Source organism: Solea solea, chromosome 7, assembly GCF_958295425.1.
Source record: "Solea solea chromosome 7, fSolSol10.1, whole genome shotgun sequence".
Lineage (NCBI taxonomy): Eukaryota > Metazoa > Chordata > Actinopteri > Pleuronectiformes > Soleidae > Solea > Solea solea.
In genome coordinates, this window is record NC_081140.1 from 9909972 (window position 1) to 9924440 (window position 14469).

The 14469-nt window shown below is 42.7% G+C and overlaps 1 protein-coding gene across 7 annotated transcripts in view; it reads left to right on the forward strand.

The window, feature by feature from the left end:
* The first annotated feature begins 200 nt into the window (after window positions 1–200).
* The window catches only part of kirrel3b (kirre like nephrin family adhesion molecule 3b), a 146127-nt gene continuing 131858 nt past the window's right edge, over window positions 201–14469 (forward strand). For 3 of the 7 annotated variants that reach the window (XM_058633959.1, XM_058633963.1, XM_058633964.1), the window contains exons 1-2: window positions 201–574; window positions 722–789. In XM_058633959.1, the coding sequence (XP_058489942.1) occupies window positions 747–789 (43 nt within the window). In that variant the 5' untranslated portion in view covers window positions 201–574; window positions 722–746. The remainder of the gene's footprint in view (window positions 575–721; window positions 790–14469) is intronic. The other 4 variants (XM_058633960.1, XM_058633965.1, XM_058633961.1 and 1 more) reach the window with 2 other exon arrangements.

Genomic DNA, 14469 nt, shown 5'->3' on the forward strand with positions numbered 1-14469 from the left:
TATAGAGGCCAAGTCGCTCCTATTCTCATTCTAATTGGGACTGCGCTCTCTCTGTTTCCTCTCATGGAAGCTTTCATTCCCAGAGCGAGGACCCGAGCTTCCCAGCCTCACACTCAGCCACAGCCAACCAGACAGCTAGACTGAGAGGCAGAGAGAGAGAGAAAGGGATGGAGGGAGGAGTCTAGTCAAGGAGCTCTATCCCCTCACTGTGTCTGCTATGTGAGTGGTTGAGCAAGAAAGAGAGGGAGAGGATGAGAGAGAGAGAGAGAAGGAGGGGGGCAAGTGAGGGCTAAAGAGACTGAGAATGGATGGGCGACGAGAAACCGTGCGAGCGAGAGAGACAGAGTGAGCTTGTGCATGCACAGTGTCAGCAGCGAAGACGCACAAAGTCTATGAGCTCACATCAACAAGAGTGTGTGTGTGTGTGTGTGTGGCAGAGCTGACCGCTGGCAGAAGAGTGACACAAAAAGTCAAGAGACGCACAGAAGAAAAAGAAGATAAAGAAGAAGAAGAAGAAGAAGAAGAGGCATCAGAGGAAGAGAAGGACCGGAGACAGACTACGAGCTTACCACTGGTAAAAGGAGACGCCACTGAGGGACTGTAGCATCAGTAACCCCCCCCCACCCCCCTTTCCTTACAGCACAGAGGAGCACTGTTTCATCCCGTGCATGTGTTTGTGCCTGCCAACTTCAATTTCACACTCGCCCACTGTTTTTTGTAGGTTTTGCCCTCTGCGCTCCCTAGTCATGATCCCTTGGGTTCTTCTGCTCCTGTGGATCTGCAGACATGGTGAGTTTTCCATATTAAGTTTCCAGTCCGTCACATCTCACGTGCTTGTGATTTCCATGTGTTTTGCTGCCTGGGGAGCGCGTCTCTGAATTCACGTCTCGCTGTTTGTGTCTGCACTTGTGCCACCATCCGTGCTTTTAACTGTGCTTACTCTGACATGCTCACATGTGTCTTACATCTGATGCAAAAGAGGGAGAAAGTCAGCGTGGCTGTCCTGGGCTTCAGCAGCCGCAGATTCTCTGCACTTTTCTCTCTGTGTATTTTGTACGAGCTCTCAGACAAGACGAGTTAAATTCTTCCTTTGTGGGTTTGATATTCCTGTCACATGCACAGGCACACAAAAACAAAGCCCTCCATCCCCAGTCCAGTTCAGTCAAGCGTTCACTCCGAAGTCACATTGTTTTGAACTGACAGCCCTTCCCCATTGAGTCTAACTACGGGGGGTCAGACGAGAATAGAGTGAAAAAGTTGACGGGAAGTGCTTCTGAGGGCAGACTCATGAATATAGTTTGGCAACTCAAGCCCCACGGACCCTGTGGTCTGTTGTTATTTTTATTTCTAGACAGCCTATTTGTGGACAGAATGAGGATGGATTAGTTGTTTCCCCAGGTTGCCACCAGGTGGTTGTCTTTGGAAAACAATAGAAGTGAGTGGAGTACAGCCAAGAACTCTAGCTCTGAGGTGTCTGTGTGATATATGGACACACACAAGGCTGAATCAGACAGCGGATGTATGTCATGCCTGTCCCCCCAACTAGCCCACCGGTTAACGCTCCGCAGGGTCAGGGTCAATGACACGGCCGGCGCCTCTTCTCAAAATTTGACCCTGTCACACTGGGCCACATTCTGAAGAGGGCACTGACTGAGTGGAAATGTGTCTGTGTCTGTTTGTAAGTGTGTGTGTGTGTGTGTGTGTGTGTGTGTGTGTTGTTGAGAAACGGCACAGAAAAAGGCGAAACCCCGTCTGTGCCAGTCAGAGATCGGTTTGTTGGCATGTTGTGAAATTGACAGCTCAAAGTTGGTTTGGTGCTGCAAATACAGTGGCAACAGAGGCACTTGGTAAATATATTCTGAGGGACTGAACTCATCTGCTCCACATGTTGATTTACAGATTATGACAAACAGATAATAGACTGGGGGGGGTGGGGGGGAGAAACACGCCTGACCAAAAATAATACTTTCATTAAATGTTTCAGCTGGCTAATTTTTCTTGTCAAAAGGGTGAAAATAATTATGTAAGGACAGAGCAATTTGCAGCTGACTGGGGTGATGAGGCTTTGAATTCCCTCTTGGCACTGGCTGCACTCTCAGCCGTGTAGATCTCTATCAAAAAATCTCTGGCTTTACTGAGTCTGTGACCTGCGACAGGGACACAAGCAGTTTTAAGTTGACACCAAGAGTGGCCAGAGGATTCTGTATAGGTCAAGGCTTTTGTTATGGGGCAGTTGCGGGACGTGAGACATGGTGCTTTAAATGCTGCAACCAGTCCCGGGTTCGCTATTTTATGTTCCCACGGATTTCACTGTCGCGTAATTATGCAACATCTGTGCTGATTGCAATGCTGAAGTACTTTACCAGCCCTTAGTTTCTTCTCATTCATTCATCTCAACACCTGCTAAATTCAACAACTCACTCAATCCTGTATTTTCAAATACTCACAAGTGTAGAGTCGAAATAAAACACTAGTTTTATCACGTATGTATGTATGCAGCACACTGTTTTTGACTTTTATTCTGTAACCACGGTATTTTCTCTCACTCACAATCACAGGTTTAGCCCCAGCTCTGGGAACAACAGAATATTTCAGATAGTACTGGAACTCGACTGAGGCAATTGCAACAACCGGAATGAGATGGAATTGCTGTGAATTTCAGCACAATAGGTTTTTACCATAAAGTAAAATACTGCTTCCTTTGCCAGGTAAACAGGGAATAACAACTTACCTTCTCTACGTGTGCCTCGGGGGAGAAAAAAAAGTGCTTCCCTGTAGCTTACTGTTGTTGTACAAATTACGGCTCTGTTTATGTGCAGAGCCGGTGTCAGCAGAAAGCTGCGGAAAACAATCTCATTTTTATGAACAAGGGGACAGAGGGGAGTTGTTGTGACCATAGCAGTCATATACTTAGACACAGCTATCCTGTGAGAGAGCGACGAAGAACGAGCATGAAAATGAGAGAATGAGCAAGAGAGAAGAGTCCTTCTATCCCAACAGTGCTGACAGTCTCCTGACAGTGACAGACAATACAGCTCCAGTCAGGACGGTTTTGGAGACATTCTCTGGGAACATATTCACCTCAGGCCAAACTTGTCCAGAACTCAGTCCATCTCCTCACCATTCCTACACCTATCCAGTCAATACATCGTCCAAAAGCGTTCAGTTTGCCTCTCGGTCTGCTGATTTCACTCCTCACCTTGAAGCGACACATTTCTCCCCACGGGTTACCATCCCTCTTTTGCTCCATATCTCCTTCTGTTGCCCCCCCCCCCCCCCCCCTCCTTTGCTGGGCTGTGAGATGCTGTGTGATTGAGAACCCTTGCCTCTGTCGGGGAAAGGGTGAAATACGTGAGATCATTATGTTCCAATGGAGGTGGGGCAGTTTACGAAATACTTTTGTGCCAGACTCGGTAGAAAATGTGCTCGAGAAAAAAACGTTGGCAATGTTAAGTACATTTTCTTAGTCCCTTTCTCCGTACCTCTTTTCTTTGTGTCTCCTCTTCTCTGATTTTATACTCTTTTTGAGTGACACCTTGTGAATTTAATATGCAAAGCATTAGGCTAAAGGGCTTTCTTGGTTCAGTTTTTGAAGGAAATTACATATTTTCTTTAGATTGGCTGTCCTTGGCTCAGTTTTGGCCCACTCGGGGAAGTGGTGCCCCCCTCCTTGGTTACCTCCCATCCTCTTATATAACTCCTGATTTTACCAACCCGCCAGACTAAGCTTTTCTTTAGTCCTGGAAAGGTCGTCTTCACACCCCCCCAACAGCCCCTGTTTCATTTACCGCTGTCTATTAACTGTGGTCTGACGGCTCTAAATCCGCTTTCGATGGGCGGCAGGCTTTGATACATATTTCTCATCCAAAGTATAATTTAATGTCTTTCCATGTCATGTTTGGATGTGTGGATTTTTTATGGATTGAGAAATCATTCTCGTCTCTCAAAAGGAGGGGGAAAAAAAAAAATACAGCCCATTACATCGCACAACACAAACACGAATACCAATTTTCAGGCTTGTTATTATGAATGGTTATTTGAAAGCAAGACTCATATGTCTAATGCATGGATTATGACCACAATAATTCAGGTATATTTAATTGATTTATCCCCAAAATAATACATTCTTTTCTTGCATGCTGTTGATCGTTCCACTGTTCCATATATTTTCAACACAAGTGGCTTTAGTCACAAATAGAAGCAGACTTACATAAGTTGTGAGGTTTTTATGAGTCCTGCTGAGGACCATAATGTGCATATATAGTAAGCATCATAAAATTGTCTTTGACTTTCTTTATAGTCACCCAATGTGATGACTGGCTTGAGTAATTGCTAACCTTGTCCGGATCATACCATGCAAACACAGTGAGTGACAAATGATGTCATCAGTACATGATGGGGCCCAGGGGCATGCAGTTTGTTTTCCTGTTTGTGCTACATGTCCCATTAAGGCTAGCCAGCTTAAGTCACCTCTGCCTCTGTGACCCCTGCTCATTTCTGTGCCACGAGAGATTAAGCCCACTGTAATCCCTCTGAGCCGAGTGCCCTGTTGGATATTTATGGTAATAAGTTAACATATGAATAAATAATCCAAGAGGCTGCTGCAGGACAGATGGAACGTGTAAGTCCCAATGTTTTTCAATGCTTTTGGTATTAAAGAGAGATGCTACTTCCAAGAAAAATCTGTTTTGGCTAAGACTATGTGGATGGTGCCATGTAAGAGAACAGGGAGTTTGGTCGATAACTGTTCAAACATCTCATGCATAAATATGTAAAACCAGTAATGAAATAGCACAAGGATTTCATTTGGATATCTTAACCCTTGACATTTTTTTTTCATTTATAGGCACTACAGAATAAAAATGTGTAATGCTAGTAAGTGCAGTGCACCCAGTGATTGCAGTTTGGATGAAAGCCTCATTTCGAGTCTTTGAGGATTCAGGTCAGCCAGGGAAAGGAGTGTGATTAGTTTTGAGTCTTCTTGGAAAACCAGGGAATGATCTGCTTCCTCTCGTGAAGTCAGTCAACAGTCAACAAATTCAAGCTGTTTACTCTTGGGCATCATTATACAAGAAGACCCTCTTCCCAGCCCCTGCAGTTTTCTTTAGCACCAACCAATCAACCTTCAAGCTCCTCATCTCCTCTCTCCCTCTCTCTCTCTGAAACTCTGCTGTTGGATCTCATTCCTTGGGGATAAATATATCCAGATTGGAACACTCAGCAAAAGGGCATTATCCCGGATTACATGTCTGTTGGGCGGCAGTGTTAAGTTATTCAACCAGATGCTGTTGTGATCTCTGGGTCACCTGTGAAAGCAAGGTTAGCTGCTGCACCTCTTTGTTTGTCTCTTTTTGTTGCATTTCTTCGCATGTGAATCTTTGTTCTTGAATGACATAAGAGATATGTGTAAGTGGTCAATTTAAAAGAAAAACTGCGTTCAAGAATGCATGGGTGTGTGTGGAAGCCCCCTCTAACACCAGTCAGGATTTTATTTGGTCACAGATTAAAGGATGGATTAATGGCTTCTAAATTGCAGTTTAATGCATAAGAAACAACAGGCTATGTGTTCCTGCCAAAACAACTAAGGGTGGTCCCACAGGACCAGTAGTATTTAGTTGTAGTTGTGGGTCATACTGATGTTTTTCCCTAGGAGAAGACAAAGCATTGCCACAGATGGGATAAAAGAAAAATGATGGTGTTTTTTTCTCTACTAATCTTGTCTCTGCCTTGCCGAGATTTTGATTGATAGAAATGTTTTAACTTGCTACCGGGTTCTGTCATTGCTTGTAAAACACAGATGCTCTACAAGGTGGGTTCAAACAATGTTGTTAACAAGAGGAAGTTTGTTCCTTTCTTGTCAAAACCTTGCTTTGCAAGTCTGCTGCATTAAGAGCCTTTTTGTTCATGACAGGCATACTGAGGAAATGTTTAACTTAAATGTTCAATGCCCTCCGCCAGTTTTAATTGAATGTGAGCTCTGGAGACAGGGATGCGAGTGATTCACATTTTTTTGGTACAGTTTTGCCTCAACCGTTTTTTGGGTAAAGTTTCAAATACAGCTAAAGTTCCTGTTTTGTAGGAGTATAATTAGTATATCACTAACAACCAAAAAAATAAGAAAATCTGATTTGTCAGGTTGTTGGTCAGATCCATTAGCTCACCCCAGCCCGCCCCTGTTAGCATAATGGGGCAGGCTAAGGTTGCTTACATACATTGTCATTCACAGAATACATTATACATTAAATAAGCAATAATGAACATGCTTTATCATATCTTTTGTAGTCTGGATATGAGAAAAAATACACAAAATATGTGAATACCATATAAACTACATGCATCCTTGGAAGGTGGATTTTTTTGGAAGGTGATGCATTTTCAAAAATGTTAATTTGACCTGCAGAGACCAAAGTAGACTTAAAAAAAAAAAAAAACCCTTTCATGTATAAATTAAATGCCCTGGCTTAAATCTGTACCATTTAGGATTGTGCAATCTGTATAGTTCCATATATACAAAATACAGTAAATCATGTGCAAGCCTTGCCACAATGCAATCGCATAGCCGCTGTTGCTTGAAACATTTGGGAGTAAACCAGCCAGCCAATGCCTCGACATGATTGTGAAAGGCTGTGTTAGCAAAGAGCCGAGAAGATGTATGTGGTGCTTCAGCAGAGGCGGCACATGAGGAATTGGGTCGCTGATCTGATAACGACTTCCTGGTGTTTGGCGGGAAGTTTCTGACACAGCTCAATATTACACCCGGATTAACTCACCCCTTTCTCTTCTGTTTTCCTTTCACGTCTCTCTTTGCTTCTTCGTGTATTGAATACACCCGACATTGTCGTGCCACCGCTCATGACCAAGTTTTTGTCCTGCGAATATGTCACAGGCATTTTAGCTGTCTACGGTCTAGTGCAGATCAACATTGTACCTGAATCTTGGGAGGAAGGAGCTCTTCACCTGTGGATGAATATGAATGTAACCTCGGTCTGTGAATGTGGTGAATATGACAGTGGCAATAGGTACATGAACTCTGGTTCCATTTGCAAACAAACCCCCAGGCTGTTGTGTATTTGGACTCCAGTATAATAAAGTCCACTCTTGGGAACACTCAAATACCACAGTGTGGTCCTATATTTATGAGCTTCTGGCATTGCCCCCGTATTTGTTGGTGTGTTTCAGTTGGAGCAAATGGATCGAATTTGTGCTCAGCAGCGCTCAGTAGACGACACCCTGCATTCACAAATACGAATGGGTCTGGAACGCCTTACACTCACGCCCTTAACAGCAGCCGTATTCCTTTGGTGGCAAAGGAGAGTCCAAACCAAATATCCTTAACTTTAGCAATAACCCAACAATATTTGAAGGTTCAATATCCTAGACATTCACCCTTTGTGTTTGTGCTGTGGCTGTAGTTGAACAGGCTTTCGGAGAACAGCTGCAGTGGTGTAGCATATATGCCATAGCACTCACGTCATCTTGCATCATATAAAAAAATAAAAGCATAAATAGTTGTGATAGCCCTGACCTGCATGTACCAGAGCTTGTCGATTGGTCGGATTTTCAGGTTATGAAATTGGAGGGCTTGATAGTTTCCGTATTAATTACCAGGTATGATAACAGTCCTGTGGTTACAGTCCGCACTGAGAATCCTGGCTTTCTGAAAGGTTATTTGTTTTGGCATAAAACCAACAGACGTTTTATTCTTTATCAAATGCAAGAGCAGCACAAACTTGTTCTTGATGAAAGCCAAAACATTTGAAATCTGCCAAGGGAGACATGTGAAGCTGTATGAATGAAAAATGTCTAATGTGTCCGTCCTCCCCAACTCTCCCATGCACTGCAACCTTTTTTTTTTTTTTTAACCAGATGCCAAATGAGGCTTGGAGCCACCTGCCTGTCTCACTAAGACAATTAAGCAATTGGGGAAAAAGGGTCCATTCACTAGTGGGAATCGCAGTGTTAGCATAAGAGCCAGAGACGGTCTTGCATGCCACCCTCCCCCACAAATAACTCTTTCAGTGCTACTACTGTTGGCACTGTGCCAACTTGTTCCATTCCTGTTTGTTCATTTGTTGAGGGAAATGCAGGAGCCTTTGACAACAGTCTCAGGAAACCGGTGACACAGGGTGCTTAGTTTACATGTATAAAGAAAACCCCCGTGTTGGTCCCCGCGCTGCTTCAGTGGGAAGCCTGTGGCTCTGTGTTGTTTACGAGGCAGAGGCTTAACTGGCAGAACCGTCACCATACATTGAAAGACACACACACACACACACACACACACACACACACATACATCCCATGCCCCCTAGACCTTAGAGGGTTTCTCATCGCACTGAGGTTTGAACTGTATTGCTGGGTTTTATAAGTAAAGGTTTGTATTGATCCCCATGCACCAATTTACCCTAATATAAGAAAATTGTTGTATTGATTTGGAGCCTGTGCTTCTGATCTTTCTTTAATATGGCACTGTTGCGATTCACTCCACCTGATGTAATACATGGGCTTCTTTTAAGCACATTAATACTGAGGACTCACAAGCAGGATCAGTTAAACACAGTCCCCAGGTATATTTCACTAGTCTGGGTCTCTGCCACATGCACATTTCACTGCCACAGCACCTTTTCAATCATAGGTCCTGTCTATCTCAGCTGGGCCCCTCAAGTGGATATCAGTAACCTCATGGAGTAAACAAAGTGAATTAAAGTATAATTAATATTTTAGTGGCCACTCCAATATTCACTTTGCTGATTTGGAGGTTGAGGAGCTCTTGTCACACTCTCTGATTTTTATTTTTGTTCCATCAAGTGCAATTTAATATGGTGGAGGCTAGCCTGAGCATAAAGAAATGCTAATGAACATTAAGTAGATTTAATAATTGCTTTCCTTTCAAATTTGTTGGCAGGGGTTTCAATTTGGCTGCCATCCTGTGGGAATTCACGTTGGTCATTGCTCAACCCCTGGGGGACATTAGAGCAAGTCACAAAGGAGCTCAAAAGTCATTTCATTTTCCCACTTTCCTTTGGCCACTGCCCAATGCTAAATGGCAGAGAACTGGCCCACATTATTGGGCTGGGCAAACTCCTTTGCCTCCCTCAGCCTCTAACCTTTTAAACCTGATTTAATCAAATCAAAATACCACAGCATAGACCCATTTGAGACAACCTGAAGACAAACAATTGAAGGGGAAGCTAAAGGCCTTGGGTGAACCAAGGGCAAGGCCATCCATTACTTCCTGTGCAACGAAGAGCACTGGGGACACAGAAAATGCCTGCGGTGCACAATGATGAACAGACTCTACATCAGAGATTGGATTAGAGTGGCATGAGAGTGAGCCCTAAAAGCCATGCGCAGTTTATTGAAACCTTATCTAAAGCGATAATGTTACTAGAGAAAGGCCCGTGTAATGATGGATGAGTGGACAGCGCCTTATAACTAACATCACACGAGATGGGCACTGTGGATAGAGGTCTGCCAGGAGGTACGACCAGTTGATAGTTGCAATAAAATGGACCAAAAAACTGGCGTCCTTGTTACCCTGCACTGTCATTATCACAGCGCTCACATTCACTACAATTTACAGTATGTCCCATTTCATCACCGTTAACCATGAGGCATTTTTGGGGGAAATGGTAGTAGTGCTGTTACTTCTGCTGCCGCTTGGTATATTATATATGAAATCCTTTGTTTGATCCATGCCTTTCCTTTTATGGAAAATCATTTTTCTCAGTGGGTTGTGTGCTGGACAGCACTACTGAAGTGCTCTAAGAATAGGAAATTAAATGTGGAAAACATGCAGCACATGTCAAGGTTTTTTTGATCATCACACTAGCATTTAGTTGAAAATCCAGCTCACATTCTTCCAGGATGACTAGAGGATTTTCTCCCAGCCAAAAGGGAATAATAGTCTAATAACTGAGAGCTGATAGTAATGACAACACGCCTTCTGAGGTTAATATATATTTATATATTGAATGCTTTGGAAAGGGAGTGAGGGGGGAAATAAAGAACAACAAAGAAATAAAAAAGAGACAGAAAGACACATCAAAAGGAAGAATATTCTTATCACAAATGGAAAGATATCTGTATCTTGCAGGCCTAATCCTTGGTGCTAGTGTATTTGTTGTCTGGGTAGAGTATTTGAGTGTTTGTATGAACAAGCACAAATGTGATTATCCCTCGCTTTCGTTGTATGGTAATTTTATTACTTCACATTATTTGCCCATCTTACTCCAAACAGCTTTGGTTCAACCTACCACTCACTGGTTTTTCAAAGGACTGTTTGCTTTTGGCAGAATGCTGGGAAAATCCCAAGAGATTTGTGTTATTATTTAAAAATAAATAAATAAATACCCCTGTGCAACCTTTAGCTTATGTTTCACCGTGACCTGGATGGTAAACGTTAACGCCACTATCCCAAAACTGTGTGACACTGACACAGCAGGACATTAAAAATGCAGAAGGGTATCTAAAGATGATCATGGCACCACACAGCGATGTCACCAATCCCCTTATCACCATCAGTTCATGGCCCCTAAACTTTCCCCAGGTTCTGAGTGTGAATTATTAACAAGGCTTTCATTTAAAAATGCAGTTTGCTCAGACCCAGCTGTACAAACTCAAACACAGCCTCATTTGAAACACCTATCTCATAAATTTATGTTGGCTTCCCTGCAGCCTTAAGAGTCTTCTCCACATGGGTGTGCTACACATTGAGTGGAGTGTTAATGGCTTGGAGTCGACTGTCAGTCTTCATCTGCAACCACTCTGTAACTGCTTAGTGCTTGATATTTCTCCTCTATTGTTTTTGCCTGGAGATTCAGTGTAATGGATCACTTAAACATTTGATTTACTGGATGACTAAAGCAAAAAAGCAAAAAAAAAAAACAGCTGTGTTGAAACCATAAAGATTAATCTATACTCAGTGTACTAATAAAATACAGATACACTGATATCATATCAGTATATAATATGTTGGCTGGCATTACATGAAGGGCAATTCTTTAAAAGAAATCCCAGTGTGGATCTGGCTATTGGTACTGTTGTTGTTTACTCCAAAGCAGACATCTCTTAGCTTCTCCCTCAGCTGTGAATCCTTTGATCATCACCTTCTTATTGGATATAAAATGGCAAATGAACGGCTCTGAAATACAAGTGACTTTCATGGCATAATGTGACACTTTGAAGGCCGCCAAACATGTGTCTTTCATCTAAAAAAAAACCAGCAGCCACCTTGTACAAAATGCAAACAGGAGAAAGAGTGAGAGGAAGTATATAGGGCTTTGAAATGAAACATTGTAGATGGTGGGGTCCCTTTGCGATTGCATTTCCTCTAAGGCCTCCTGTGATGGAAATGACTTGTACTTCATACAGGGCTTTTAGCCGGGCATCTGTCAACCATCAATAAAAAAAAAAGCATGACCCTTTTAGCTGACTTAGAAGACTCTTTGCTTTCTGAAAACTCATTCCCACTCTTCCCACCTTTAAAGTCCCTGACAGACACAACAGTTAATTGATGCCCAATGGGTAAAGCCTGGTTTGAACAGTTGTGTTTAATGCCATTGTGCGTATTTTAAACACTTGAAACACATGATCTCATCTCAGTGCAATAGGTATAACACCAGCCCTCGCTCCATGTGTGTTCAAGTAGTGGTGCAATGATTAGACGACGTTGTTGACAAAAAATTGATGGAAAAATGTGTTGTCGACTGTTGTGCGCATGCATGTACGTATATTTTTCCACACCGTGGAGCTGAACAAGATTGTTTTTACAGAGTGAGTCATCTCAACCTCCACCATCTCTTCTGAGAGTTGCTTTGGTAATTTTCCACTCAGGAGAACAGTGATTGTGTCCTAGGACACAACCATAGAAAACTAAATATAACGTCACCGTTGTCTTCTTCTGATGGGCAAATGGTGGCATAGATATGGGCCATGCTCACAGCTCCCTCTGCTGGACACCGTGCTGAAAATGAGGTTATTATGTTTGGAGTTATAGGGGGGAGGGGAGACTAATGTCCGAGTCTGAACGTGATGATTAAGCGACTATCAAAATAGTTTTTAGTTGCAGCCCTGGTGTCAAGAGGCAATAATCCTGTGTCATACGTTGACATGAATTCGCGATTCTAGGATCATCTGTATTCTGATGCGTGACATGCGTCCATTGAGTGGAAAATTCAACAAGTGAGTGAATGAGAAAGTTCTATTTAGCAACAGACTACAATAAGGGAAGAGGAAAGAAAAGAAAAAAAGAGCTGAATACTTCAAGAATCTGTTATCCCTGAATTAATGATGGTACAGGAGCGCGAGCATTCCCCCACTGAGACATGAACCAGATTTCAACCCAGAGTTCCCTGGAGGTGAGGGCCAGCATCTCTTTGACAGGACATCTGGTCCCTGCACATGGCCACCAGGGGGCCAATGTCGCCACCTTAATTGCAATGTCTTCTTCTTACTCCTTGTAAAATAAAGAAAAAAAAGAATAAAAAAGAAAAAGTAGGGCAGCTTTCCATACAAGGAGAAGAGGAACGGGTGAGCGACTATTTGCTGGGTTGTGTCAGCACACCACATCATTTAAGCTTTAATAAATTACAGCAACAGATTGCTGTGAACAAACATAGCTTAATCGAAATAAAGTGAGTATTATCAGCCAAGAAATGAAGGAAAATTAATGAAATTAGTGCAAAGACATTGGCTGATAGGACGTCAGGCCCACATAACATAGGTATTAAGTGAGCAAATTGTCACTTTAAGAGGTAGGAAACGTTTCGTTCTAATCAGTCTCTGTTGAAATTGGAGAATAATGAGAGAATCCCTCAACACTCCTAGAATCTTTCTCCTCTGTTGCCTTTCTTTTCCTTTTCTTGTTGTTTTCCCTTCCAGAAGAAAAGTCTATAGATTGTTCTGCTCTGTAGGACCCGTTGCTCCATCAATTCAGTCAGACCAGAGAAAGCCTCCAAGCAAGCCAGTGCTGGTGTGTGTGTGTGTGTGTGGGTAAAATTGTATGTCAGGAAAATGTGCTATCTGTATGAAAGCTCACCATCTAGAAACCTTTGAAGGACAGGCAGGTCAGAGAGGATTCAAATGGAGCACTCCAAATGTGTGCACATTTCTGCCAGGTGCACAATAAATGTTGTTAAGCTTAATTTGAAAGAATTTGGGAGCTCCAAGGTGACCACACTGACTTTAAAATGTGACTGGACTCAGAGTCTGAGTCATGGCAGAGTCATTTATATTTGATAAAACACAGGTGAGTCTAAATTGGAGCAGTGCAAGGTGAAGTAAAGGTCAATTACAGAGATTTCTATTGGAGCTAACGCTCTCTGTCTGCCACTTTCATCTGTGGAAATCTTCAGGTATTTCACCTCCTTTGTGTGTGTTTTTACCCAGTGATTCAATGTCAGATTGACCTGCTAGATAACCCAGACTTGCCTTTTATAATACAACACATTTAGTTAAAAAAAAAAATCATTTCAATAATATGTTATTTTTAAAGCTAATATATGCCCTTTAGTAAAGACTGAAGACTACAGGTTTTAAGGACCCACCCCGAAGATGAGAGGCAATGTAGGGATACTGCCGTTTGGCATTCAGCCTCAGATGAAGTAGAGTGGTTGAGGAGGCTTTGGGGATGATGATGTAATGATGAAATAAATAATGAAACATCTGAGCCCTGCAGGGAGGTCCTTAACCATGGGATGAAGTTTCCTTTAGCCCACTTTCTTAACCAGAATACATTGGACATAGGCCAAGCTTAGCTGGCACCATAGATACATAGTCTCAGTGCTGTTATAATAAGCTCTGAAGATCTCAAGAGGTTGAAAACCTCGAGACTCAGATGAAAGCTAATTGAGTATGTCACTCAATAAAAACAAACCAATAAGTGGAACTGCTAACAATGTATTCATGGGGACTGTCTGAGAAAGCACTGCATCTGAAATGATGTGGACGAGAGAGGGGTGTGAGACAATATATATGTGTCTTTGGGACGGATCTGCACTGCTCTTAGCCTTCTCTTTGTGTATTTATTTGTATTTTTTTGTCCATATCCGTGTGTGCTTCAGTGTACCTGCATACGTCCGTGCTTGCTTTATGTGTGGCATGCACTCTACAGCGCCACAGCTTGTAGGGTGTGCTTAGTTGTGGTGTGTATGCATGTGTGTCAAGAGACCATAGAGGGCTGTCCAGCAGTGAGCACTGCATTTTGAAAGGTGCCAGAATGAGTTTGTCACAGAGAGCATAAACTTGAGGGGAAAGGGGACTGTGGAGAGAGAGAGACTTTCCCCAGGCACCCAGAGTCTGTCAGACTGATTAAGTCACATGGCTGGAGTGAGAGTCGGAAAACTGAACCGGAGCATGCTAGGGGAGCAGGGTATGACAATGGCGAATTATAAATAAGTAAAAATAAATAGCAGCGTGTGAGTATTAACATGACTGCTTGTCGCATGTGCATTTACTTATACCTGATCCACG